Source organism: Sciurus carolinensis, chromosome 1 (assembly GCF_902686445.1).
Source record: "Sciurus carolinensis chromosome 1, mSciCar1.2, whole genome shotgun sequence".
Classification (NCBI taxonomy): domain Eukaryota; kingdom Metazoa; phylum Chordata; class Mammalia; order Rodentia; family Sciuridae; genus Sciurus; species Sciurus carolinensis.
The window spans coordinates 103,758,416-103,785,800 of NC_062213.1; the positions used below are offsets into that span (position 1 = coordinate 103,758,416).

General features: G+C 36.4%; 1 protein-coding gene across 2 annotated transcripts in view; it reads left to right on the top strand.

Moving 5' to 3' along the window:
* Nucleotides 1-27,385, top strand: part of Spag17 (sperm associated antigen 17) — a 230,243-nt gene that overhangs the window by 109,497 nt on the left and 93,361 nt on the right. For both annotated transcript variants that reach the window (XM_047539956.1, XM_047539948.1), the window contains exons 19-23: nt 17,754-17,929; nt 21,299-21,447; nt 23,565-23,813; nt 25,115-25,226; nt 26,193-26,351. In XM_047539956.1, coding sequence (XP_047395912.1) covers nt 17,754-17,929; nt 21,299-21,447; nt 23,565-23,813; nt 25,115-25,226; nt 26,193-26,351 — 845 coding nt within the window. The remainder of the gene's footprint in view (nt 1-17,753; nt 17,930-21,298; nt 21,448-23,564; nt 23,814-25,114; nt 25,227-26,192; nt 26,352-27,385) is intronic.

The following is a 27,385-nucleotide window of genomic DNA, read 5'->3' on the forward strand; positions in this document are numbered from 1 at the left end:
TAAGGTTTGCAGAAACATCACAATCAACAGATGGTTAACCTTGGTAATTACCTGTCAATAAGTGCTTTAATTGTAAATGGATTGAATTTTTCAATTAAAAGATGTAAAGTATAAAGTGGATGAATGGATGGATAATAAAATAAGATCCAACCATATTCTGCCTGCAAGAGACTCACTTTGACCTACCACACACATAGGCTGATAGTAAAATGATGGAAATAAATATTCTATTAAAGTGACAGCTAAAAGAGAGAAGAGGTGTCTGTACTTTTATCAGACAAAATACAGTTTAAGTCAAGAACTTTCACAAGAGACAAAGAAGGATACTGTGTAATTATAAAGATATCAATTCATCAAGAGAATATAGCATGAGAAAACTGTATTTATGTGGGTTTGTCTCTGTGCCCTCTATTCTGTACCATTGATCTACCTGTCTATTTTGGTGCCAATACCATGCCATTTTTGTTACTATTGTTCTGTGGTATAGTTGAAGGTCTGGTATTGTGATACCCCCATGCTTCACTCTTTCTTCTCAGGATTGCTTTAGCTATTCTGGGTCTCTTATTCTTTTCTCATACTAGACAAAGTTACCAAAAACATAAAATGGAGAAAAGAAAACCTCTTCAACAAATGGTGCTGGGAAAACTGGAAATCCATATGCAACAAAATGAAACTAAACCCCTATCTCTCTCCCTGCACAAAACTCAACTCGAAATGAATCAAGGACATCAGAATCAGACAAGAGATCCTGCACCTTATAAAAGAAAAAGTAGGTCCAACTCTTCATCATGTCAACTTAGGACCAGACTTCCTTAACATGACTCCCAAAGCACAAGAAATAAAAGCAGGAATCAATAGTTGGGATGGATTCAAACTAAAAAGCTTTTTCTCAGCAAAGGAAACCATCAACAATCTGAAGAGAGAGCCTACAGAGTGGGAGAAAATCTTTGCCACTCATACTTCAGATAGAGTACTAATCTCCAAAATCTATAAAGAACTCAAAAAACTGTATACCAAGAATACAAATAACCCAATCAATAAATGGGATAAGGAAATGAGCAAACACTTCACAGAAGATCTACAAGCAATCAACAGATATATGAAAAAATGTTCAACATCTCTAGTAATAAGAGAAATGCAAATCAAAACTACCCTAAGATTCCATCTCACCCCAATCAGAATGACAATTATGAAGAATACAAGCAACACTAGGTGTTGGCAAGGATGTGGGGGAAAAGATACACTCATACATTGCTGGTGGAGTTGCAAACTAATGCAGCCACTCTGGAAAGCAGTGTGAAGATTCCTTAGAAAACTTGGAATGCAACCACCATTTGACCCAGCTACCCCACTCCTTGGACTATACCCATGAGACTTAAAATCAGGACACTACAGCAATGCAGCCACATCAATGTTCACAGCTGCTCAATTCGCAATAGCTAGATTGTGGAACCAACCTAGATACCCTTCAATTGATGAATGGATAAAGAAACTGTGGTATATATACATAATGGAATATTGCTCAGTCATAAAGAAGAATAAAAGTATGGCATTTGCAGGTAAATGGATGCAGTTGGAGAATGTCATGCTCAGTGAGATAAGCCAATCCCAGAAAACCAAAGGCCTAATGATCTCGCTGATAAGCGGATGATGATACATAACGGGGTCTGGGAGGGAGGCAAGAATGGAGGAAGGATGGATTGTATAAAGGAAAAAGAGGGTTGGGAAGTGGGTAGGGAGAAGGAAAAATAACAGAATGAGACAAACATTATTACCGTATATACAGGTATGGTTACACAAATGGTGCAACTCTACTTTGTGTACAACCAGAGAAACAACAGTTGTACACCATTTGTGTATAATTAATCTAAATAAATAAATAAATAGAATATAGCAATTTTAAGTTGTTAATTGTTATATTAGGGCTCACAGATATTAATAGAACTGAAAAAGAACATTTTCTAGTAATAGGAGACTTCACCTTCAACAATGAATAGATCATCTAGCAGAAAATTAATAGAGAAACAACAATATTGAACAACACTATAGACCAAATGAACCCAATAGATATACAAAGAACATTCCATCTTATGGCGACAGAATACATGCTTTTTCTCAGGTATACATGGAACATTTTCCAGCATAGATCATATGTTAGACCACAAAAGAAGTCTTAACAAATTCAAGATTAAAATCATATTGAACATCTTTTTCAATCACCATGATATGAAACTAAAACTCAATAATTAAGAGGGAATTTACACTATATGTAAATTAAGACACTTCTGAACAACCAAAGAGTCAAAGAAGAAATTTAATAGCATAACACAAACAAAAATGGGAACACAACCTACCAAAGAAGAAAAAGAAAACTCTCCAATAAGATCCTAGCTTTATGCCTTAAGAAACAAGAAAGAACAAAAGTCCAAAAGTAGAAAAGGAAGGGAATGATAAAAATTAAAGTATAAAGAAATGAAATAGAAACTAGAAAACAGTAGAAAAAGTCAATGAAATTGATTTTTTTAAATGACGAAATTGGTAAACTTTTTGTTAGATAAGAAAAAACAATATTCAAATACATTATAAATGAAAGAGAAGACATTAAAACTGACACAACGGAAATACAAAAGGTTATAAGAGAATACTGTTAAAAGTTATGTGCTAGCTAGGCACTGTGGCACTTGCTTATAATGCCATCAGCATGGAAGGCTGAGGCAGGAGGATCGAGAGTTCAAAGCCAACCTCAGGAAAAGCAAGGTACTAACAACTCAGTGGGACGTTGTCTCTAAATAAAATATAACATAGGGCTGGGGATGTGGCTCAGTGGTCATAAGTGGCCCTGAGTTCAATCCCTGGTACCCGCCCCCCACAAAATTATGTGCCAACAAATTAAATAACCTAAAAGTAATGAATAAATTCCTATAAATCTAAAACCCATCAAGATTGAGTCATGAAGGAATAGAAAATCTGAACAGATTAGTAACAAATAAGGAGATCAAATCAATAATCAGAAACCTTCCAACAAATAAAGACCAGGACCCATGGCTTCTTTGGTGAATTCTACCAAACATGTCATGAATTAACACCAATCCTTCTCAAACTCTCAAAAAAAAAAAAAAAAAAAAAAAAAAGGAGGGAATAAGGAATATTTTCAAACTCATTTTACAAAGCCAACCTTACCTGATCCTCAAACCAGACAATGACACTACAAGAAAAAAAAAATGATAAGCCATTATTCATGGTGAATATAGATGCAAAAATCCTCAATAAAATTCTAGCCATCCAAAATAAGGCAACAATGCATTAAAAGGATCACTCACCATGATCAAGTGAGATTCATCCTAGGGTAGCAAGAATGGTTCAAAAGACACAAATCAATAAATATGATAAACTATATGACACAATGAAGGATAAAAACCATATGATCATTTTAATAAATGTAGAAAAGCCATATGACAAAATTTAGTATCCTTTCATGATAAGCACTGTCAAAAAATTAGATATATAAGAAACCTACATCTGTATAATAAAGGCCATACATAACAAACCCACGGCTGACATCATATTCAATGGTGAAGAATCAAAAACTTTTCCTTTAAGATCAGGAATAAGACAAGGATGCCCACTCTCAGTACATCTATTCAACATAGTACTGGAAGTCTTAGCCAGAGCAAGTAGGCAAAAGAAAGAAACAAAAGGCACCCAATCAGAGAAAAGGGAGTCAATTTTTTCTGTTTACAAATGACATAATCTTATATGTAGAAAGCCCTAAAGACTCCACCAAAAAACTGTCAGAACACATAATGAATTCAATACATTGCATGATACAAAATCAACATGCAAATACTAAAATCAGTTGTTTTTATACACTGGCGAAAAGCATCCAAAAATGAATATAAGAAAACAAACCTATTTCCAACGGCATCAACAAGAATAAAATAAATAAATTTAATCAAGATCTATCCAATGAAAGCTATAAAACATTGATAGAAGAAATTAAAGAAGATGTGTACAAATGGAAAAGTATTCTATGATCACGAACTAAAATAATAATATTGCTAAAATGCCCATACTACCCAAAAAGATCTACAGATGCATTTCAATTCCTATCCAAATTACAATGTCATTTTTCACAAAAATAGAAAAGCAATCCTGAAATTTGTGTGGAATCAAAATAAATCCCAAATAGTTAAAGAAATTTTGAGAAAGAAGAACAAAGTTAGAGGTATCACATCTCACAATTTCAAAATATCCTACAAATCTATAGCAATTAGTACAGTATGATTCTAGAGTATAGAAAGACATATAGACCAGTAGAACAGAATAAAGAGCACCCAAGATCCATATATATATATATATATATGGATCCATATATATATATATAGTCAACCGAACTTTGATAAGGGTGTCAAGAACATAAAATGGTGAAAAGACAATCTCTTCCAAAAACTGATGTTGAGAATCTGAATATTCATCTACAAAAGAACAAAATTGAACTCCTCATTTTAAGGGACTCACCACAATAACATGTTAAGTATGTAAGACAATGCATTTACTAAAATAGCTGAATTTAGTCATTCCATAAGGTACACAATTTCAAAACAATGTCATATGTGATAAATATACATAATTTTGTCAGTTAAAAAAAATAAATTTAAAAAAGTAAATAAGCCTATAATCCCAGCTGGTCAGGAGGCTGAGGAAGAAAGATCACAAGTTTGAAGCCAGCCTCGGCAACTTAGTAAGGCTCTAAGCAACTTAGCAAGATCCTGTTTCAAAACAAACAAACAAACAAAAAAAAACATAAAATGGGTTGAGGATGTGCCTCAGTGGTTGAGCACCCTTGGGTTCAATCCTTGGTACCAAAACAATTAAAATTAAAAAGTAAATGAGATTTCCATCTTACACCATATATAAGAATCAACTCAAATGGATTAAAGACTTAAACAACTCCTTGACATTGGTACATTGGATTTGAGACCAGAAACACAGACAACAAAATCAAAAAGTAGACAAGTGTGCACTTTTTTTTTTTTTTTTTTGGCACGGTGCTGGGGATTGAACCCAGGGCCTTGTGCTTGCAAGGCAAGCACTCTACCAACTGAGCTATATCCCCAGCCCCAAGTGTGCATTTTTAAATTAACAAAATCTAAATGTCTTCACCTTCCATCTGAATAGTATAAGCACTATAGAATGCTTTAATTTCATATACAGTATCTTCATTCCAAATTTTATATTATTGTAGTCTAGGACCTCAGAGGTTTTTTTGTTTTGTTTTTACAATCAATGTTTGTGTAAATTAACACATTTAACATTTTATTTCCCCTTCTTCCTTAAGTAAGGACTTTTAAAATTCCTACAGTAAAGATTTTTGATGATGAGGGACTTTAGAACATCAGCCATGGCCCCCTTCTCCCTCCAGGTAGAAGGCTGTATTATTACCTTTAAATAAAACCTGTTTAATATGCTTGCCGTGGCGTGCTTCTCTATGTTCAAATTTCAACATTAGAGGGAGCAGAACTCGTCACCGGTAAACGGCAGTATCACCACCAGGACCCACATCCAGTGCCTGAGCCCAATGTGGCATTTCCATAACGTGGTTTCAAGATGGCAAACTAGGGGGCAGCTGCATTTCACATTGCTCCAGGACGCAAGATTCAAAAGAGGAGATAGTGAGAGACTTGGGACCAACTCAAAGCCACTGGGTGAGTCTCTCCCATTGGGGAGGTGTCCCGGATGGGGCGGTAGCCCCGGAACACAGGGAACTTTGTGAAGTAGAGTTGCTCGGCGAGACACCCCTCCCCCCACAGAAGCAGTAAACGCTGACAACTGGGATCATCGTAGAGGAGGCGGCTCAGCACAACGCTTGGACTCGGAGCAACCACTGTGGCTCCAGGCGGCTGCCTGAGGAGGAGCTGCGTGGCGAGCTGTTTGGACTCAGAACGACCGCTTCTGAACACCGGGGGGTTGCCAGGAGGAAGAGGAGAAGCGCGGCGGGTCGCTTGGTCTAGGAGTGACTGCATCAGAGCCACAGGCGGTTGCCAGAGGAGGAGCTGCGTGGCAAGCTGTTTGAACTCAGAACGACCGCTCCAGAACACCAGTGGCCTGCCTGCAGGAGGAGCGCGGTGGGTCGCTTGGTCTAGGAGTGACTGCATCAGAGCTATGGGCGGTTGCCAGAGGAGGAGGCAAGTGGTGAGTTGATTGGACTAAAAGCGACCGCTCCTGAACACCGGTGGCCTGCCTGGAAGAGGAGCACGGTGGGTCACTTGGTCTCGGAGTCACCGCTCCTGAACACCCAGGGGGCTACCCCGAGGAGGAGGAGGAGGAACAGGGCGGGTCACTTGGACTTGGAGTGACTGCCTAGGGCTACGGGCGGTTGGCGGGAGGAGGAGACACGAAGTGAATTGCTTGGGCTCCTAGTGACTGCATCGGAAACCCGGCCGCTGTCCAGAGGAAGAGGTGTGTGGCGGGTCTCTGGGTATCGGAACTATTGTACGGGGCTCCAGGTGGCGGCTGAGAGGAGGGGCCGCATAGCCAGGCGATTAGGTGCAGAGCAGGGTCCCAGGAGCTAGGTGGCTTCTTGCTGGAAGAGCCGCACAGAGACACGCCTAGGGGCGGAGTGAAGTTTCCAGGACTGCGGGCAGATTCTCTGGGAGAGGCAGCCTAAGGAGACTCGCCTGCGAAGGGTGAGGCTCCCAGGCCCAGGAAGTAGGTCCAGGTCCCTGGGAACGTTGCAGAGGAAGACAGCCCAGCCCAGGCGGTAGTTGTAGATTGAGGGGATCCTCTAGGAGGGGAACTGATCAGCAAGACATCCCCACCGAGTGAGTCTTCCCTGCCGGGTGAGGTTTTCCCACAGGGACGGTAAAACCAGAGACACAGGCACAAACAGTACTTGCCTCAGCCCGCAGCCTAGTTCCCCGTTGGATGACCATTGGTCAACAAGTGGAGGCACCTCTGCCCACTAGCAGGGAATATACGCCACCTGAGGGTCACCACCCCTAGAGAGGTAGCTTCTTCGTGGAGCTCCGCATTATCAACTTCCTCCAAGACTTCAGGCTACTGAAGGATAAGAGGGGATATACTAGCAATCTTCAGGGACATTATAAGTCGATAGAGGAAATCTGCAATATCTTAATGACCCACTGATTCCTGAACAATATGAGAAAACAAGGGAAGAAAATGCCCCAAACAAATCTAGATGTTACATCAATAAAATCCAACAACAGCATGGCAAAAGAAATAACAGAAAGGGAGTTCAGAATGTACATAATAAAAATGATTAGGGAAGCAAACGACGAGATGAAAGAGCAAATGCAGGCATTGAATGATGAGATGAAAGAGCAAATGCAAGCATTGAATGATGAGATGAAAGAGCAAATGCAGGCATTGAATGATAGCACCAATCGACAGTTAAAAGAGTAAATACAGGAAGCAAAAGATCATTTCAATAAAGAGTTAGAGATATTGAAAAAAAACCAAACAGAAATCCTTGAAATGAAGGAAACAATAAACCAAATTAAGAACTCCATAGAAAGCATAACCAATAGGATAGAACACCTGGAAGACAGAACTTCAGATATTGAAGACAAAATATTTAACCTCGAAAGCCAAGTTGAACAAACAGAGAAGATGGTAAGAAATCATGAACAGAATCTGCAAGAACTATGGGATATCATGAAAAGGCCAAATTTGAGAATTATTGGGATTGAGGAAGGCTTAGAGAAACAAACCAAAGGAATGAACAATCTATTCAATGAAATAATTTCAGAAAATTTCCCAAATCTGAAGAATGAAATGGAAAATCAAGTCCAAGAGGCTTATAGGACTCCAAATACACAAAATTACAACAGACCCACACCAAGGCACATTATAATGAAAATACCTAACATACAAAATAAAGACAGAATTTTAAAGGTTGTGAGAGAAAAGAACCAAATTACATTCAGGGGGAAACCAATAAGAATATCAGCAGATTTTTCAATCCAGACCCGAAAAGCTAGAAGGGCCTGGAACAACATTTTTCAAGCTCTAAAAGAAAATGGATGCCAACCAAGAATCTTATACCCAGCAAAACTTACCTTCAAATTTGACGATGAAATAAAATCCTTCCATGATAAACAAAAGCTAAAAGAATTTACAAAAAGAAAGCCAGCATTACAGAACATTCTCAGCAAAATATTTCATGAGGAAGAGATAAAAAACAAAGAAGCATATCAGCAAAGGGAGGAATTACCCTAAAGGAACTGTCAAATAAAGGAGGAACCAAGATGTGTCAAAAAATAAATAAATAAATAAATAAAATTTTAAATATGAACCAAATGACCGGGAATACAAATCATATCTCAATAATAACCCTGAATGTTAATGGCCTGAATTCATCAATCAAAAGACATAGACTGGCAGATTGGATTAAAAAGAAAGATCCAACAATATGTTGCCTGCAAGAGACTCACCTCATAGAAAGAGATACCCATAGACTAAAGGTGAAAGGATGGGGAAAAACATACCATGCACATGGACTCAGCAAAAAAGCTGGAGTATCCATCCTCATTTCAGATAATGTGGACTTCAAGCCAATGTTAGTCAGAAGGGATAAAGAAGGACATTTCATACTGCTTTAGGGAAGCATAAATCAGCAAGATATAACAATCATAAACATCTACGCCCCAAACAGTGGCTCATCCATGTATGTGAAACAAATCCTTCTCAATTTTAGAAACCAAATAGACCATAACACAATAATACTAGGTGATTTTAACACGCCTCTCTCACCCCTGGACAGATCTTCCAAACAAAAATTGAACAAAGAAACCATAGATCTCAATAACACAATCAATAATTTAGACTTAACAGACATTTATAGAATATACCATCCAACCAAGAGCGAATACACTTTCTTCTCAGCAGCACATGGATCCTTCTCTAAAATAGACCATATACTATGCCACAAAGCTAATGTCAGCAAATACAAGAAGATAGAGACACTACCTTGTATTCTATCAGATAATAATGGATTGAAGTTAGAAATAAATGAAAGAGCAAAAAACAGAAACTACTCCAACACCTGGAGATTAAACAATATGCTATTATATGATAAATGGATAACAGAAGATATTAGGAAGGAAATTAAAAAATTCTTAGAGGTAAACGAGAACAAAGAAACATCATATCAAAATCTCTGGGACACTATGAAAGCAGTACTTAGAGGAAGATTTATTTCATGGAACGCATTTAATAAAAGAAGTAAAACTCAAAAAATAAATGACCTAACACTACAGCTCAAAGCCCTAGAAAAAGAAGAACAGACCAACACCAAAAGTAGTAGAAGACAGGAAATAGTTAAACTCAGAGCTGAAATCAACAAAATTGAAACAAAAGAAACAATACAAAAAATTGACAAAATAAATAGTTGGTTCTTCGAAAAAATAAACAAAATTGATAAACCTTTAGCCACACTAACAAAGAGAAGACGAGAGAAAACCCAAATCACTAAAATTCGGAATGAACAAGGAAATATCACAACAGACACCAGTGAAATACAAAACATAATTAGAAGCTATTTTGAAAATCTATACTCCAACAAAATAGAAAATTTCGAAGACAACAGGTTTCTAGAGACATATGAATTGCCTAAACTGAACAAGGAGGACATACACAATTTAAATAGACCAATTTCAAGTAATGAAATAGAAGAAGTCATCAATAGCCTACCAACAAAGAAAAGTCCAGGACCAGATGGGTTCTCAGCCGAGTTCTACAAAACCTTTAAAGAAGAGCTCATTCCAATACTTCTCAAAGTATTCCATAAAATAGAAGAGGAGGGAACCCTCCCAAACTCATTCTATGAAGCCAATATTACCCTGATATCTAAACCAGACAGAGACATATCGAGGAAAGAAAATTTCAGACCAATATCCTTAATGAACATTGATGCAAAAATTCTCAACAAAATTTTAGCAAATCGCATACAAAAACATATTAAAAAGATAGTGCACCATGATCAAGTGGGTTTCATCCCAGGGATGCAAGGTTGGTTCAACATCAGGAAATCAATAAATGTCATTCACCATATCAATAGACTTAAAGTCAAGAATCACATGATTATTTCGATAGATGCAGAAAAAGCATTTGATAAAACACAGCACCCCTTCATGCTCAAAACACTAGAAAAAATAGGGATAGTGGGAACATTCCTTAACATTGTAAAGGCCATCTACACTAAGCCCATGGCTAACATCATTCTAAATGGTGAAAAACTGAAAGCATTCCCTCTAAAACTGGAACAAGGCAGGGATGCCTTCTTTCACCACTTCTATTCAATATCGTCCTTGAAACTCTAGCCAGAGCAATTAGACAGACCAAAGAAATTAAAGGGATACGAATAGGAAAAGAAGAACTCAAACTATCCCTATTTGCTGATGATATGATTGTATACTTAGAGGAACCAGGAAATTCCACCAGAAAACTTTTAGATCTCATAAGTGAATTGAGTAAAGTAGTGGGATATAAGATCAATGCACATAAATCTAAGGCATTTTTATACATAAGCGATGAATCTTCAGAAAGAGAAATTAGGAAAACTACCCCATTCACAATAGCTTCGAAAAAAATAAAATACTTGGGAATCAATCTCACAAAAGAGGTGAAAGACCTCTACAATGAGAACTACAGAACACTAAAGAAAGAAATTAAAGAAAGCCTTAGAAAATGGAAAGATCTCCCATGTTCTTGGATAGGCAGAACTAATATTGTCAAAATGGTCATACTACCAAAAGTGCTATACAGATTCAATGCAATTCCAATTAAAATCCCAATGATGTACCTTACGGAAATAGAGCAAGCAATCATGAAATTCATCTGGAAGAATAAAAAACCCAGAATAGCTAAAGCAATCCTTGGCAGAAAGAGTGAAGCAGGGGGTATCGCAATACCAGATCTTCAACTCTACTACAAAGCAATAGTAACAAAAACAGCATGGTATTGGTACCAAAATAGAAAGGTGGATCAATGGTACAGAATAGAGGACACGGACACAAACCCAAATAAATACAATTTTCTCATACTAGACAAAGGGGCCAAAAATATGCAATGGAGAAAAGATAGCCTCTTCAACAAATAGTGCTGGGAGAATTGGAAATCCATATGCAACAGAATGAAACTAAACCCATTTCTCTCACCATGCATGAAACTAAACTCAGAATGGATTAAGGATCTCGGAATCAGACCAGAGACCTTGCATCTTATAGTAGAAAAAGTAGGTCCAGAGCTTCAACATGTCGGCTTAGGACCAGACTTCCTCAACAGGACTCCCATAGCACAAGAAATAAAAGCAAGAATTAATAACTGGGATAGATTCAAACTAAAAAGCTTTCTCTCAGCAAAGGAAACTATCAGCAATGTGAAGAAAGAGCCTACAGAGTGGAGAAAATCTTTGCCAATCATACTTCAGATAGAGTGCTAATCTCCAGAATCTATAAAGAACTCAAAAAACTCTACACCAAGAATGCAAATAATCCAATTGACAAATGGGCTAAGGAAATGAATAGACACTTCACAGAAGAAGATCTACAAGCAATCAACAAACATATGGAAAAATGTTCAACATCTGTAGTAATAAGAGAAATGCAAATCAAAACCACCCTAAGATTCCATCTCACCCCAATTTGAATGGCGATTATCAAGAATACAAGCAACAACAGGTGTTGGAGAGGATGTGGGGAGAAAGGTACACTCTTACATTGCTGGTGGGGCTGCAAATTAGTGCAGCCACTCTGGAAAGCAGTGTGGAGACTCCTTAGAAAACTTGGAATGGAACCACCATTTGACCCAGCTATCCCACTCCTTGGCCTATACCCAAAGGACTTAAAATCAGCATATTACAGAGATACAGCCACATCAATGTTCATAGCTGCTCAGTTCACAATAGCCAGATTGTGGAACCAATACTAGATGTCCTTCAATTGATGAATGGATAAAGAAACTGTGGTATATATACACAATGGAATATTACTCAGCCATAAAGAATGATAAAATTATGGCATTTGCAGGCAAATGGATGAAACTGGAGAATATCATGCTAAGTGAGATAAGCCAATCTCAGAAAACCAATGGACAAATGATATCGCTAATAAGTGGATGATGACACATAATGGGGGGTGGGAGGGGTTAGTGTTAGGGTTAGAGTTAGTGTTAGGCAGCGCGGCAAGAACGGAGGAAGGAAGGACTGTATAGAGGGAAAAGAGGGGTGGGAGGGGTGGGGGGGGAAGGGGAAAAAAATAACAGAATGAATCAAACAACATTACCCTATGTAAATTTATGATTACACAAATGGTATGCCTTTACGCCATGTACAAACAGAGAAACAACATGTATCCCATTTGTTTACAATAATAAAAAAAAATTTTAAAAAAAAAGATTTTTGATGATAAAATTAAGAGTTTTCCTTAACAAAAATGTCTGCATTTTAATCTGTTTATGAAAGATAATTTTGTTCAGTATATGGTTCTTGTTTAACAAGTGAAATTCTTCTCCTAGCATGTTGAAGAAAACTATCCCAAAGCTTTCTGAATGCCTTTGAGGCTGTTAAGAGATAAATTTCTCATCATTCTATATAAGAAATGTTAAAAGAATGTTTTGTAAAATCAGAAACAAGGCAGGGATGACCACTGTCTACTATTCTAAACAATTCATGAAAGTCTCAATCAGTACAACAAACTAATGAAAGTAATTCCAAAGCATAAGAATTGAAAAGGAAGAGATGATTTAAAGTCAGTTTTGACAGTTGAAATGATTATTTAACCAGGAAAACCCCAGAGACACACAGAAAAATTATGAAACAGTGAGAGAAATTATCTTGAAAACACAAGAACTTGTTAGAAAATGTTATGTTTGTAAAAGGAAAAGATACAATTGACAACAGAAACAAAAATTAGAGTACCCAGAAAAGTCAAACCCCTAGAGTTTAAATTTTTTTCCATATTTTTATTGGTACATTATTGGTTCATAATGGTGGCATTTGTTGTTATGTGTTCCCACATGCACACAATATAACAATACAATTTGGCCAATATTACTTCCCATCACCTCTTGGTTCCCTGTCCTCCTCCCACCCCCTGGTCCCTTTCCTCTACTAACCTCCCTTTGATTTTCCTGAGATTTCCCCTGCCCCCCGGGCCCACACCATCACCTTTCTTTTCCTTTTTGCTCTCTAGCTTCCCCATATGACAGAAAATATAGGACACTTAGTTTATTTCACTTAACATAATGTTCTCAAGTTTCACATTTTCCTGCAAATGACATAATTTCATTTTTTATAGCTAAATGAAACTCCATCATGTGTGTGTGTGTGTGTGTGTGTGTGTGTGTGTGTGTGTGTGTAGCTCATTTTTTTATTCATTTGTTGATGGATATCTAGGCTGGCTCCATAGTTTGGCTATTGTGAATTGTGCTGCTATAGATATGGTTATGCATGTATCACTGTAGTATGTCTATAATTCTTTAGGATAAATACTGAGGAGTGGTATAATTGGGTCATATGGTGTTTCCATGCCTAGTATTTTGAGAAACCTTCCCTACTGGATTCCATAGTGGTTGTACTAATTTACACTTCCACCAACAGTGTAAAAGGGTTCCCTTTTCTCCACATACTCTCCAGCATTTATTATTGTTTGAATTCTTGATGCCTGCCATTCTGACTAGTGTTAGATGAAATCTCAGTACAGTTTTGATTTGCATTTCCTTGGGATTCAAATTTGCATGTATATACTTTCCCACTCCTTTTCCCACTCCTCACATCACAAATACAAATTTTAACTACATCCTGCTTGTATTATCACAAATTAAGTAAGAAAATTACCTGTGTTTTATAGTTTATTAAAGTAAATTACTTACATCTATAACATGTTCATTTTTCAGTAATCTATTTTATAGGATCTATGTCATAATTTATCTCTCAGTGTTTTTCATATATTCTCAAATATAACTTAGAGTTATATCAGTGTTGTGGTGGCCTCATAGCATAAATTGGTAATAATTTATGGTTTTTCACAAACTTTATGTGTGTGTGTGTGTGTGTGTGTGTAAGAATGGGTACAGATTCACAAGCAGACTCTCACAACACAATAGTCCTTAATCTAATCCTGTGTTTACTTAGCTTTATAAAAGAATATGGAGCAGGAGGTAGAGCAGAACCAGCATCTCATCTCCCCAGCAGGTTAGCAGCACCCTGCACTGGTGGTGTATAGATGAGTGACAAGGTACTGTCTGGTCCCATCCATGGAGACAAGCTGCAGCCTCAGTTTCCCATCAAGACTTGCATGCTAGCCATCTCTCAGTTGCCTTACTGAGGTGCCAGTCCACAGATCTGGAGTTTCACAGAACAAAAGGCAGTCAAGACATTCCAAATTTGTCCTTCACTCCATAGTTTTTTAAAAAAAGAAAAACAATATTGTCAGAAGTTGGACTACAAGATCATTTTCCAAGACACGGTTGCCAACTCTTCACAAGATAAACCTAGATATGTTGCTAATCTTTTATTCGCACACATAATAGTTTATATAGTATAGCATATTATCTGTTCTGAAAAGGACGGTAACATTTCACGTGGAAAACCACTTAGAGCTAGTGACTGGCTCCTTAGGCCCAACAACCCAGTCAAAGGAGAGAGGTGGTGGTGTAAAGGGATTTCCTAAAACCTTTCAGTTCTTCTAAAGATAATCTTCAGGTTTTCTAATTCTTCAATTGATTGGGTAATTTCTGTTTTTCTTGGGAATTATGCATAGCATCTATTGTTTCCAGTCTATTAGAATAAAGTTAAACATTATTCTTATGATAAATACCCATTTCTAAAGGGATGTACTAGTATCTTTCTTTAAAATTATGGATTTATCTATTGTCCTTTGTTTTGGTTCTACATGCCATACAGAGAGAGAGAGAGAGAGAGAGAGAGAGAGAGAGAGAGAACTTATTTTTGAATCTGTGTTTTTAGAGTATCTTTCTTAACTGATTGTGACTCTTAGCAACATGATAAAATGTCCCTCTGTTTTCTCCTTAATGTTTCTCACTTTGCATTTAACCATGTTTGATGTTAATTTTGTTGGGCAGTCTCTCATTATGTAAGAATTTGCTGGTATAAGTTTCCGAGTCCTTTTCCATGTCAGTTAGGACTTGCATTTCATGATATGAAGGGAAAATTGACTCTAGTACTTAAAATAATAAAGGGATTATTTTTCTCCTGTAGGAAGAAATCTGTGCTTAGGCAGTGCCTCAGAGATGGTAGATAGCTGCTCACAAAAGTCACCAGAGACCCAGGCTTCTGTTTTCCTAGTCAGTCATCTGCCCCCTTGCATTTTTCTGCATCATTTTTTTTCTGTGTGTACATCTCTTTCAAAGAGCACCTTGGATTGTTAATCACCCTGAAAGCCTGTGTTTTGAAGGATTTCAATAATAATTAATATGAATGTTTAAAGAATTTCATCCATTCACTTTCACAGTTATTGATAATGTTTGCTTTTTCTTATCATTTAATCTTAAAAAGTTTTTATCTTAGAAACATTAGAATTTTTTTTTTCCATAATGGGGATTGAACCCAGTGGCATTCAACCACTGAACCATATCCCCAGTCCTTTTTTGTATTTTATTTAGAGAGAGTCTCTCTGAGTTGCTTAGGGCCTCACTAAGTTGCCAAGACTGTTTTGAGCTCTCAATCCTCCTGCCTCAGCCTCCCAAACCACTGGGATTATAGAAGTGGGCCCAGCTAGATTGAATTTTCTTTGGTCATTAGTGTTGCTTTTAAAAGTCATGCATTCTATTTATATTATATTGTTCTAGTAGTCATATCTACTTTTTCAAAATACATATTTAAAAGCTTTATAACATATCTGGAGTTAATGAGTGTATCATTTCATAAAAGTATTAAAATTTTTAACATACAGTACTGTTCACCTCCAACAAACTCCCTTTCTCCCATTTTGAAATTGTCTAGAAACTTTGTTTCCAATTGCAAAAGTTCTGAATTACAAATAAATAACATAGTTATTTACATTTCATTGTAAATTGCACTGCTTTATTTTTTGGCTCTTTTACTTACATCCAGTATTTTCTTTCTCTTGTTTCTTTCAATGCAACTATAATATATTTGTGAGGAATTCACTCAGAAAGTATCTTTAGGTAGTAAACTTCCTGAAGCACAGCATGCTTATTCTTCATTTTGTTCTCTTCTTTCAATACTAGTTTTGCTATATTTATAAGCCTATGTTTCCTCTTTATAGATCACTTGCAAGAATTCTGATTTTTATTTATAATATTTAAGATTCTGAGCAGAAAAAAGACATGATCTGACTTAAGAATTAAAAGTGTCCCTCCATTTGCTAGCTTGAGAATAAATTTCAAGGGCCCAGTTCAGGAACTGGGAGACTAGCTGGAGGCTGTTGGAGCAATCCTAAATACAGGCAATAGTAGACTAGACCAGGACAATTGCAAAGAAGGTGGAATGTGATCAGATTTTAAATATATTAAAAATAAATATTTCCAAAGATTATTTTAAAAATAATTTTAATTTCCTAAACAGATTGGAAAAGGAATATAAGAAAATAAAAAGCTTTAGGGATAACTATAGGGTATTTGACCTACTCACCTAGAAGTATAGACTTTCCATCAGACAAAATACCAAAGAACTTTGATGCAGTGATTTGGAGTTCAATATCAGGAGTTCATTTGGGGACATGTTGAGTTTCAGAAATGTATTAACTTCCAAGTGAAGACGTCAAGTACCCACAATTGGTAGTCTACAATGTTTAATTTACTCCTTTCAAAAGGAGCAAGATTTAAAGAAAATTGTGAAGTGACCTGAATGTATGATCCGTCTAGCTTTGTATTTTCAGAACTTTAGATGTCACTAAAGTTAATAGTTAATCTTTATTGTCAAACCTAACACTTTCAACTTATTTCCTCAGAAACAACTCTCTTTGGACATTTATATGTTATAAGTTTATGTAATATTTAATTTAAAAATGAGCATACTAATCAATACAAATAGTATGAATGGATTTGGGAACAAAAATGACTGACACTTGGTATGCAATAACTTGCTGATGGGAACATAAACAAATGGCTTAGGGTTACTTCCAAGGTCAGGACTTGAGCATTTTAGTTAACCCAGTGAGCTGATCAACTGGTGGTCAATTAAAAATTTCCAATGTGCTATTGAATTTTTCTAAAAAAGAATTATACTATATTACTCTCCAATCAATAGTTTTGAGAGTGTCTGTTTCTCCAAACTGTCATCAACTCTTGGTGTTATCGAGCTCTTCAATCCTTGAGTGAAAACACTTCATTTTTCAATTTAAATGTCTTTGTGAATGAAGTTGGGCATTTTTCATCTGCTCCCTGGCTATTTGTATTTGACCACTGTGAAGAAAATATATCTAGAGTATGTCCCATGTGTTTGTTACTTGGTCAGTTAAGCATCAGTTCATTTTTGAAAAGTTCATTTAAATTGTCAGTATCAGAGGGGTGGGTGGGGTGGGGGGAAGGGGAAAAATAACAGAATGAATCAAACAACATTACCCTATGTAAATTTATGATTACACAAATGGTATGCCTTTATGCCATGTACAAACAGAGAAACAACATGTATCCCATTTGTTTACAATAAAAATAAATAAATAAAATAAAAAATAAATTGTCAACATCTCAAATATTTATTGACTTTCATAATAACTCACTTGCAATCTGCTCTTCTTTGCCTTGTTTAGGAATTACTTGGAACTTGTTGCAAAATCCATTCAAGATTGGATCACAAAAGAAGAAGTTATATATCAGGAACTTAAAATGGCTGAGGAAATCAATAAGAGCAAGGCTGAAGTAGAATTGGTACCTTCTACTTCAAAGCTGTCTTCTAGCAAAGTTTTTACCTTCAAAAAATCTAAAAGTAAGGAACTAGTTCATTTTATACCTAGAATAAACTCCAAAGTCTTTCTTCTATGTCTTAATTTAATCAAAACTAAATATTTCAAGATTAAAAAGAGTTGCCCTCAAAATTCCTATGACTCTTCACTATCTTTAACAAATAGAATAGCTGCATTCCAGGCATGATTAGATACTGGAATATCTGTCTCTGAATGAGATGATAGAATATTTATATTCATTCCATTTCCTGTCAAATGTGGAAGATTATACTTTTTTAATCAAATCCTTTGTGCAGATCAAATGTTATATGTTAGGAAAATGCCAAATGTCTTTATTGGTAAGAACTGTGGGTTAAACTATCTGAGATCTGTTGACAATATATGAAGCAAATTCACAATCAGGGGGTCTCTATTAGAATAATCATGGATTCCAACAGTGAGATTACATCACGACACTCCTTCTAACATAAGAATCTCAAGACTACCCAGAGTAGAAATCCAGCAATAGAAGGAAAGGGGATTCTTAGAGACCTGTGGCAAGGACTTGACAGGATCTTGGATCGATATTGTTTTCGTTAGTGTTAATTTCCATGGTGAGTTGAGATGAGGGTGACAGGGGAGTGCAGTACAATTTCAGAAAGACAATAAATGAAAGAAGTGAAACCATAGGGCAGTGCATCTGAAAAATGAAGATATTTTGTTGAGTTTGTGCAAAAATGGACTTCCTACATTATGTATGATAGCCAAAGTCAAGAAATGATTTCTCACAAAGAAGCAAAACTACATAATTTTCAAAAAAGTTGTAACCTCTTTTTAAAACTTTTTATTTGTTCTTTTTAGATATACATGAGAGTAAAGTTATTTTAACATATTATATATACATGGAGTAAAATTATGCTAGTTAGGATCCCATTCTTGTGGTTGTACATGATGTGAAGTTACACTGGTCATGTATTCATATATGAACATAGGACAGTTATGCCTAATTCATTCTACTGTCTTTCCTATTCCCATTCTTCCTCCCTTCCCTTCATTCCCCTTTCTTTGATCCAGTGGACTTCTCTTCTTCCCTCCTCCTCCTTTACTGTGCATTAGCACCCACATATCAGAGAGAACCTTCAACTTTTGGGTTTTGGGGATTGGTTTATTTCACTCAGCATGATAGTCTCCAGTTTCAACCATTTACCAGCAAATGCCATAATTTCATTCTTCTTTATGGTTCAGTAATATTCCATTGTGTATACATACCACATTTTCTTTATCCATTCATCTGTTGAAGGGCACCTTGGTTGGTTCCATAGTTCAGCTATTGTGAATTGAGCTGCTATAAACATTGATGTGGTTGTGTCACTGTAATATGAGGATTTTAAGCCCTTTGGGTATAAACCGAGAAGTGGAATAACTGGGTCAAATGGTGGTTCCATTCCAAGTTTTCTAAGGAATTTTCGTACTGATTTCCTGAGTGGTTGCACTAATTTATATTACCACCAGCAAAGTAAGAGTGTACCTTTCCCCCACATCCTTGTCAACATTTCCTGTTACTTGTATTCTTGACAATTGCCATTCTGACTGGAGTGAGATGGAATCTCAGTGTAGTTTTAATTTGTATTTTTCTAATTGCTAGAGATATTGAACATTTTTCCAAACATTTTTTGACCATTCATATTTCTTCTTCCGTCAGGTGCCTGTTCACTTCCTTTGTCCATTTATTGATGAGGTTATTTGATTTTTTGGTGTTAAGTCTTTTGAGTTCTTTGTATATCCTGGAGATTAGTGCTCTATCTGAGGTGCAGGTGGCAAAGATTTTCTCCCATTCTGGAGGCTCTCTCTTCAAGTTCTTGATTATTTCCTTTTCTGAGAAGAAGCTTTTAGTTTGATACCATCCCATTTATTGATTCTTGATTTTACTGCTTATGCTTTAGGAGTCTTGTTGAGGAAGTCAGTTCCTAAGCAGACATGATGGAGAGTTGATCTATATTTCTTCTAGTAGACACAGGGTCTCTGGTCTAATGCCTACATCTTGATCCACTTTGAGTTCAGGATGAGAGATAGGAGTTCAATTTCATTCTATTATATATGAATTTCCAGTTTTCCCAGCACCATTTGTTGAAGAGAATAACTTTTCTCCAATGTATGTTTATGGCACCTTTGTCTAGTATGATATAATTGTATTTATACAGGTATGTCTCTGTGTCTTCTATTCTGTACATTGGTCTTCATGTCTGTTTCCATGTAATACCATGCAATTTTTATTACTATAGTTCTGAATTATAATTTAATATCTGGTATTGTGGTGCCTCCTGTATCACTTTTCTTACTAAAGATTCCTTTAGCTGTCCTGAGTCTCTTATTTTTCCAATTGAATTTCATGACTGTTTTTTCTATTTCTATGAAGAACATCATTGAAATGTTAATAGGAATTGCATTACCTCTGCATAGTGCTTTTGGAAGTATGACCATTTTGGCAATATTACTTCTGCCTATCCAAGAACATGGAAAATATTTCCATCTTCTAAACTCTTTTCCAGTTTCTTTCTTTAGTGTTCTGTAGTTTTCATTGTAGAGGTCTTTCATCTGTTTTGTTAGATTGATTTCCAAGTATTTTATTTTTTTGAAGCTATTGTGAATGGGATAGTTTTCCTGGTTTCTCTTTCAGCTTATTCATTGGTGTATAGGAATGCAATTGATTTATGGGTGTTAATTTTATATCCAGCTACTTTGCCAAATTCATTTATGAGTTCTAGAAGATTTCTGGTGGAGTTTTTTGGGTCTTCTAAATATAAAATCATGTTGTTGGCAAATAGGGATAATTTGAGCTCTCCTTTTCCTATTTGTATCCCTTTGAGTTCTTTCTTTTTTCTAATTGCTCTGGCTATGGTTTCAACTACTATGTTGAATAGAAGTGGTGAAAAAGAAAATCCCTGTCTTGTTCTAATTTTTAGAGGAAAAGCTTTCAATTTTTCTCCATTTAGAATGATGTTGGTCTTGGATTTAACATATGTAACTTTTACAATATTGAGGTATGTTCCTACTCTCTCTAGTTTTTCTAGTGTTTTGAGCATGAACGAATGCTAAATTTTGTCAAATGCTTTTTCTGCATTTGTTGAGTTAGTCATGTGATTCTTGTCTTTAAGTCTATTGATGTGATGAATTACGTTTATTGATTTCCAAATGCTAAACTAACCTATTGCAACCTCTTTTAACCCCAACACCCAAGTGTTTCTGTACCACTTCAGATGGCCTCCCTAAAGATGTCAAGAAAAAATATAGAGATGAATGAATGGGATATTGAACTTAACAAAAAGCATTTGAGATCCCCTCCAACCCAGAGACTTGTCTTCTATGATTATTTAAGGGATTTGTTAATAAATTTACTTTTTCTCTTAATACAGGCAAAGTACTCAGCAAAGCAGAGACACCAGATCAAGAAAAGGAAAAAGAGAAAGAAAAGGAAAAAGAAAAAGAAAAAGAAAAAGAAAAAGAAAAAGAAAAAGAAAAAGAGAAGGAAAAGATTCCTTTCATTTTAGAAGGTTCCCTCAAGGTAATCCAAAGGAAAGATAAGCAACACTAATTAATCACCAATCCAAAATGATCTGTGTTGGAGAGTTAGTGTGGAGTCATACAAAATCATCTCTGTAGCTAAACCCTCAAGAATAACTGAAACTGGAGAGAAAGGATTGTCTCTCCACCGCTGTCTCCTCCAACAGATGATGAGCATTTAAGAGAATCTGTGTCACATTTATTTTTATGTAACCACAATCCAGGGCAGTGCCTTGATCGTAGTTGGTAGACTCTTTATTTTTGTTGAAGGTGTTTGTTTTGGTTTTTGTATTTTGAATTTTGAATTTTTGATTATATAACTAATCTATGCTATGCTTTTGCAATAATTCAAAATTACCTCCACTTTTATCATAAGCCCCTGAGATAAGAAAGTTTTTCTGTGTTCTATGCTCTGCAAGCACATTTGCACAAATATACAGAGGATTTTTGTTTGTTAGGTTTGGTTTGGTTTGGGCTCTGTCCTTCTGGAGCTGTGGTGTGTTACCCTCCTGAAATGGGAATGTCATTCACTGACCCAGAAGATCCCCAAGACCTGTGGTTTAGGGCTTTTTATGGAAGTTTTTGCAGAGACATGTTTGGGTAGCCCTAGGATGGCTACCAACGTGGCTTCACTGAATGCTAAGTTCAATGCAGTAACACACCATGTACAGTAGAGTGTTTCCATGATACAAACACCACTGACATAAGTAACCTCTAAAGCATAGATAATAGTGAAATAAAATACATATATATGAAGAGATGAGTTTTGAGTATTTATGGCCTTTGCTTTTAAGTTAATTGTGCATTTCTATAATTTACTTTTTTATGGTGACTATGGTGAACAACTGGCTCACGAAATTCCTAAAAATGTAAGAGCAAAGACTTTCAAGTCAATATGAGCCAGGTTTAGCACAACATTGTTATTTCCTGCTTTTGATTCAATGACCTTTCTGAATGTTGGGCTGAATGTCGTTCATCTATTCTGAAGCACCTCAGTCACTATCAGACTGCCCCCTGCAAAGCTCTACTCCATTTCCAGAGGACTGGCAGACTCAGCTTGCCATCTTTTATACTTCCTTTCTTCCTTTCTTCCTTTTGATTCTTCCTGTTATTAATTTAAGCATATTAAAAATGTATTTTATAGTCTCTTATAATTCCACTGTGTCATCCTTGTGGACACACTTTCACAGTCTGTTTCTTCAGAGTCGTCATACTCAGAGTGGCTTATTTCCTTATGTTTTGTGATTTTATTTGTGAGCTCATATCAACATTTTAAACATAAAGTGTTATAGCAGCCTGCCCTTTGGCCACAAATCTGTGAGGACAGGCTTGAGGTTAGGAGTTCTCTGAGAAGACTCCCACCTCACCCCTGCTTAACTCAGGGGCCAAGGAAGCAGGCCAAAATTCTCACAGTCTTCTTCTATGAAGAGAGATAATTTTTCTAGTTCACCCAATGAAGGTGATGTTTCTTTAAAATACCAGCTTTATCCTGAGATCTCTGATCTGATCTTCCTTGTGTTGTCTCTAGTCTCCAAGATCCATTAAAACCCAAATTTTAGTTGGTTCAGGATAGAAAACTGGTCTTCAGTGATCCCCTCCCTCACTGGATTACTGCTTTCTCATGTCATTCACTTCTCTGCCAGGCTCGTTATGCCTTACAATGCTTTTCTAAATTGTTGTATTAGTTGTTTTTAAAATATTATGTGCCAGGAGAACATCTAGACTGCCCTGTTGCTGATGAACCCTCTTTAGGATCTAAATGGATGATTTGGTCTAGTGGAAAAGAACAGGAGCAAGGAAGACCAGCTAAGAGGCTACTGCAACAGTCCAGGCTAAAGATAATAGAAACCCGAACTAAGGAAATTATGACAAAGGATGAGAGAACAAGTTGAAGTGAAAAGAGATCTCTGAGGAGAATTGACAGGATTTAGTATGCAGAAGTTGAGTGAAAATGGAAAATAGAGTCAAGGATAACTTCAAGGTTTCTAGCTCGATGGTTTGATTTGTCAGAGCCATGACTTACAAAGTTCATGTTAACTTCTCCAAACTGAACCTTAATGTAACCCATATTTAATTTGTCTCAAAAATCCTGTTACATTTTTACAATTTTATTTTCAGGCATGGAAAGAAGAACAAGATCGATTAGCAGAAGAGGAACGCTTAAGGGAAGAAAAGAAAGCCGAAAAGAAGACTAAAGAAGTTGGTAAAAAGAAAGGCAAGGGAAAAGTAGAGAAAGAAGAAAGTACTAAGTCTCTGAAGAAAAAATTATCTGTTCTTCTCAAGGACAAAATTAAAGAAGAACAAACAAATGGCACAGAAGAACCAGAGGAGCCACTCCAGCAGCCAGAACCTGAGAGAGTTTACCCGGTAAAAACAATTTTCTCTATCTCCTTCTTTTTTTTTTTCTTGCAGTCCTGGGGATTGAACCCAGGCACTCTATAACTGAACTACGTACACCCCCAGATCTTTATTTATTTATTTATTTATTTTTATTTATTTTTTTTTTTTCAATTTTGAGACAAGATCTCACTAAGTTGCCTAGGATGGCCTTGAACTTGGAATCCTCCTGCCTTAGCCTCTGGAGTAGCTGGGATTATAGGCAGGCACCACTAGTAAAATCAATTCTCTACAAAGCCTGTTTGGACTAATTCCAATTGTTTTAGGGAAACAAGGTTTCTTTTAGATCTATGAGCTTAAGCTTGTATTTCACCTACATCTAGAACCTTCTTAGCAGCAGTCATCAAGTCACCCTAAGGCCAGTTTTTCTTGAGTATCATGAAACTAGATTAAGAAGGGCAGTAAAGACGGAGGTCTGACACAAAGTGTTCCTCTAGGTACAAACAAGTAAGCAACTAGGATGGGGCGACATAAAGGCTGGCTTTGTCTCAGATAATAGGACCTGCTGAGTACCTTTGGTCACCTCTCAGCAGGCACCCATATTTCTGGTTTATACACATTTAAAAAAAATTTTTTTTCAGTTGTCAATGGACCTTTATTTTATTTACTTATATGTGGTGCTGAGAATTGAACTCAGTGCCTTACACATGCTAGGCAAGCGCTCTACCAGTGAGCTACAACACCAGCCCCATTATATGCTTTTATAAAACCTTCTCTTTGTTCCTTTGAGTGGCTATTTATTCAGAAAACCTGGTGAGAAAGAAATGTAAAGAAATTTAACAGCCTCTGTCCTTTGTAGCTGTTACTCTAAACCAATTATTCTCAGATTTCAGCTTGTATCAGAATCACCTGGAGCTTTAGTAGCAACATTTAGTAAAAAGAGGTCTTATACATCCGACCTCCTAGAGTGTTAAATGTTAATAATTCTCAGCATATCAATCCACTTTAAACAGAAAATTAACCAGGGATGGAGGATTAGATATCTTCTCTTACTGCATTGGCAACAATAAAGTGTTGACTAGAACTAGGCTATGATGATGCTCCAGTGGACACAGTTTAAAACCATGGGCCTCTTTCAATTCGTCTGTCATTATGACACCATGCAAGTTTCTAAAGATAATATGGACCCTGGCCTCTGAGTCAGCAAAGCGACAAACATGTCATTTTGCAGATATTAAGCTTATGGCAAGTGTAGCTGTCTAACACGGATAAAGATGTGTCATCAGTCAATTGCAGTTCTACACTGAAACCATGATGTTTTTCTTTTCTAGTTTCAAGGATACAATATGGGAGATATACCTGTCCAGATATCAGGGACAAATTACTATCTATATCCTTCTGATGGAGGGCAGATTGAAGTAGAAAAGACAACATTTGAAAAAGGTACATTTTGAAGGCAGATGGTTAATGACTTTGAGAGATGTTAATTCATTTCATACAATCATAGGACCTTGCACCCCTGAGTGCGATGGGAGGAAGTGTCGACGTGTCTGCTGTAGTTCATAAGTGTACCACATTCCACATTGTCAGATGTTACATTCTTCTATCATCATTGATTCTGCAGGGCATAGGCCAGCCAAGAATTCGGCTCAGATACATTGATATGGTCATTCCTGGTTGTTAGAATATTAAAATACTTCCACATGAATAATATATTAAGGTAATAAACAAATATATAATTAATAATATTAATTATAGCACACTTTTGTCTCAAGTACATATTGTGAATTCACAGCATTTTTCTGGTCTGGGTTCTGGATCACAGAGCTTGGGAGTCTGGGGCTGATGCATTAGCTCCTATTAAAATTTGCATATTCATACTATGTATATAAATACCAGGTGGTTCATAGTAAATACAATATGTTCATCCTAATCCTACAAATTTTGAGAGATGGCTCAATCAAAGTTGAAAAGAAAGGCTGGATTACAAAAGAAAAAAACAGAGAGGTGAAGAGAAATTAATCAGAACACCAAAAGAGAGAAGGGGTGTTTGGGAGGATTCTTATAACTACTGTAACAACAACAACCACAACTCTAACTATCATAACTTTTGTAAATTATAATACAATTTCATGTGAATTACCTCATTTGATGAATCATAAAGTCAATTTTAGGCATGCATGGCTTCAGCCGATTTAGTGTTTCTTCTGTAATTTGGCTTGAGGAGTGACTAGAAAGCCTGCAGATATCCCTTTGAGCCCTCTCTCTCCTTTAGGCATCTACTTACAGTGATGTTCCGGGTGTTTCCACTCCCTGGCTTAACTCTGCTGCATTACATGAACCTCTTGTCGAGAAGTTCCGTGTAGCATCCTAAACCAGCCCAGCTTCTGTCCCTTTTGTCTTCCTTAGGCCCAACTTTTATCAAAGTGAAAGTGAAAAAGGACAAGCACAGTTTTATAATTCATTTAAAAGACCCTAAGGAAATTGTGAAAAAGCTAAAGCAAGAAGAGGATTATTCTTTAGAAGAAGAGAAAGAAGAAAAAGAGGAGGAACGAAATTTTGAAACAAGTAAGCAGTGGTATCTTTGTAACCATGCAGGTTCACACTTAAGACTGTCTGACCAAAACACACGGCATTTCCAGATAATATCTAAAGCATTTTGCCATTCTGTTTATATATGTTTTCCCCTGATGTAATGTGTATATACGTTATATACACAGCCTGTCTACACTGGGCTTCTTACTAGGTTCCCTTGCCTTAGGGAAGCCAGCCCCTGATCCTGGTCTCCTGCAGCATCTACCCAGGCTGGCTACCTTATCCACTCCGTCCTTAATTTTTGTTTGTGCACTTGCATCAAATGCAATCTGTTAGACTCAGGTCCTCATTAATTGACCTCTATTGAAGTTACCTTCTCTCCCAAGATTCACTGCAAACAATGGGGTTTCTTCCTATACTATATCAGTCAGTTCTCTCTGTACTACCAAATTTCCTAAAAGTCAAGGACAAGGGAAAAAGCAAATTTAGTCATGAGAGTCATTGTGTACTTGGAATGAGAGGTATGGGTGGATGTCCACTTATTAAACACCACGGAACTCCCTGGTTGCTCCTTTTAACTTCTCCAGGCTGTCCCACCTGGGGAAATCAATCACTTCTTGTCCAAAGCAGTGTGGGTCTTACCTGAACAAGGAGATGTATTAATTATTTAAATGTTTTCAAGTCCAGTTAGTGATGGAATCAATAACTAAGTCTTGCTTTTAAGTTTTGTTAAAGTGTCATTTTCCAAACCCAAGATAAAAACACAATGTTTGGTAAGTATGAACGTGCCCAAGAATTTAGCACAGAATTTTTAAAATTATTTTCCTTTCTTTTAACTGATATAAAATATATTGATTACTATTAAATTTTTTTAGGTCTAGAGATATTTAAAGAAGATGAGAGTTATGTATAATTCTGCCACCCCAGTGATAGCCACTGTTCTAAATGCATTTCTCTTATTTTATCATCATGAGCATTTTCCAATTCACTGAATATCCTTTGAAAACAAGATTTTTCAATGATTTAAAGAATCATTGGTACACAAATATAACTTATTTAATCATTTT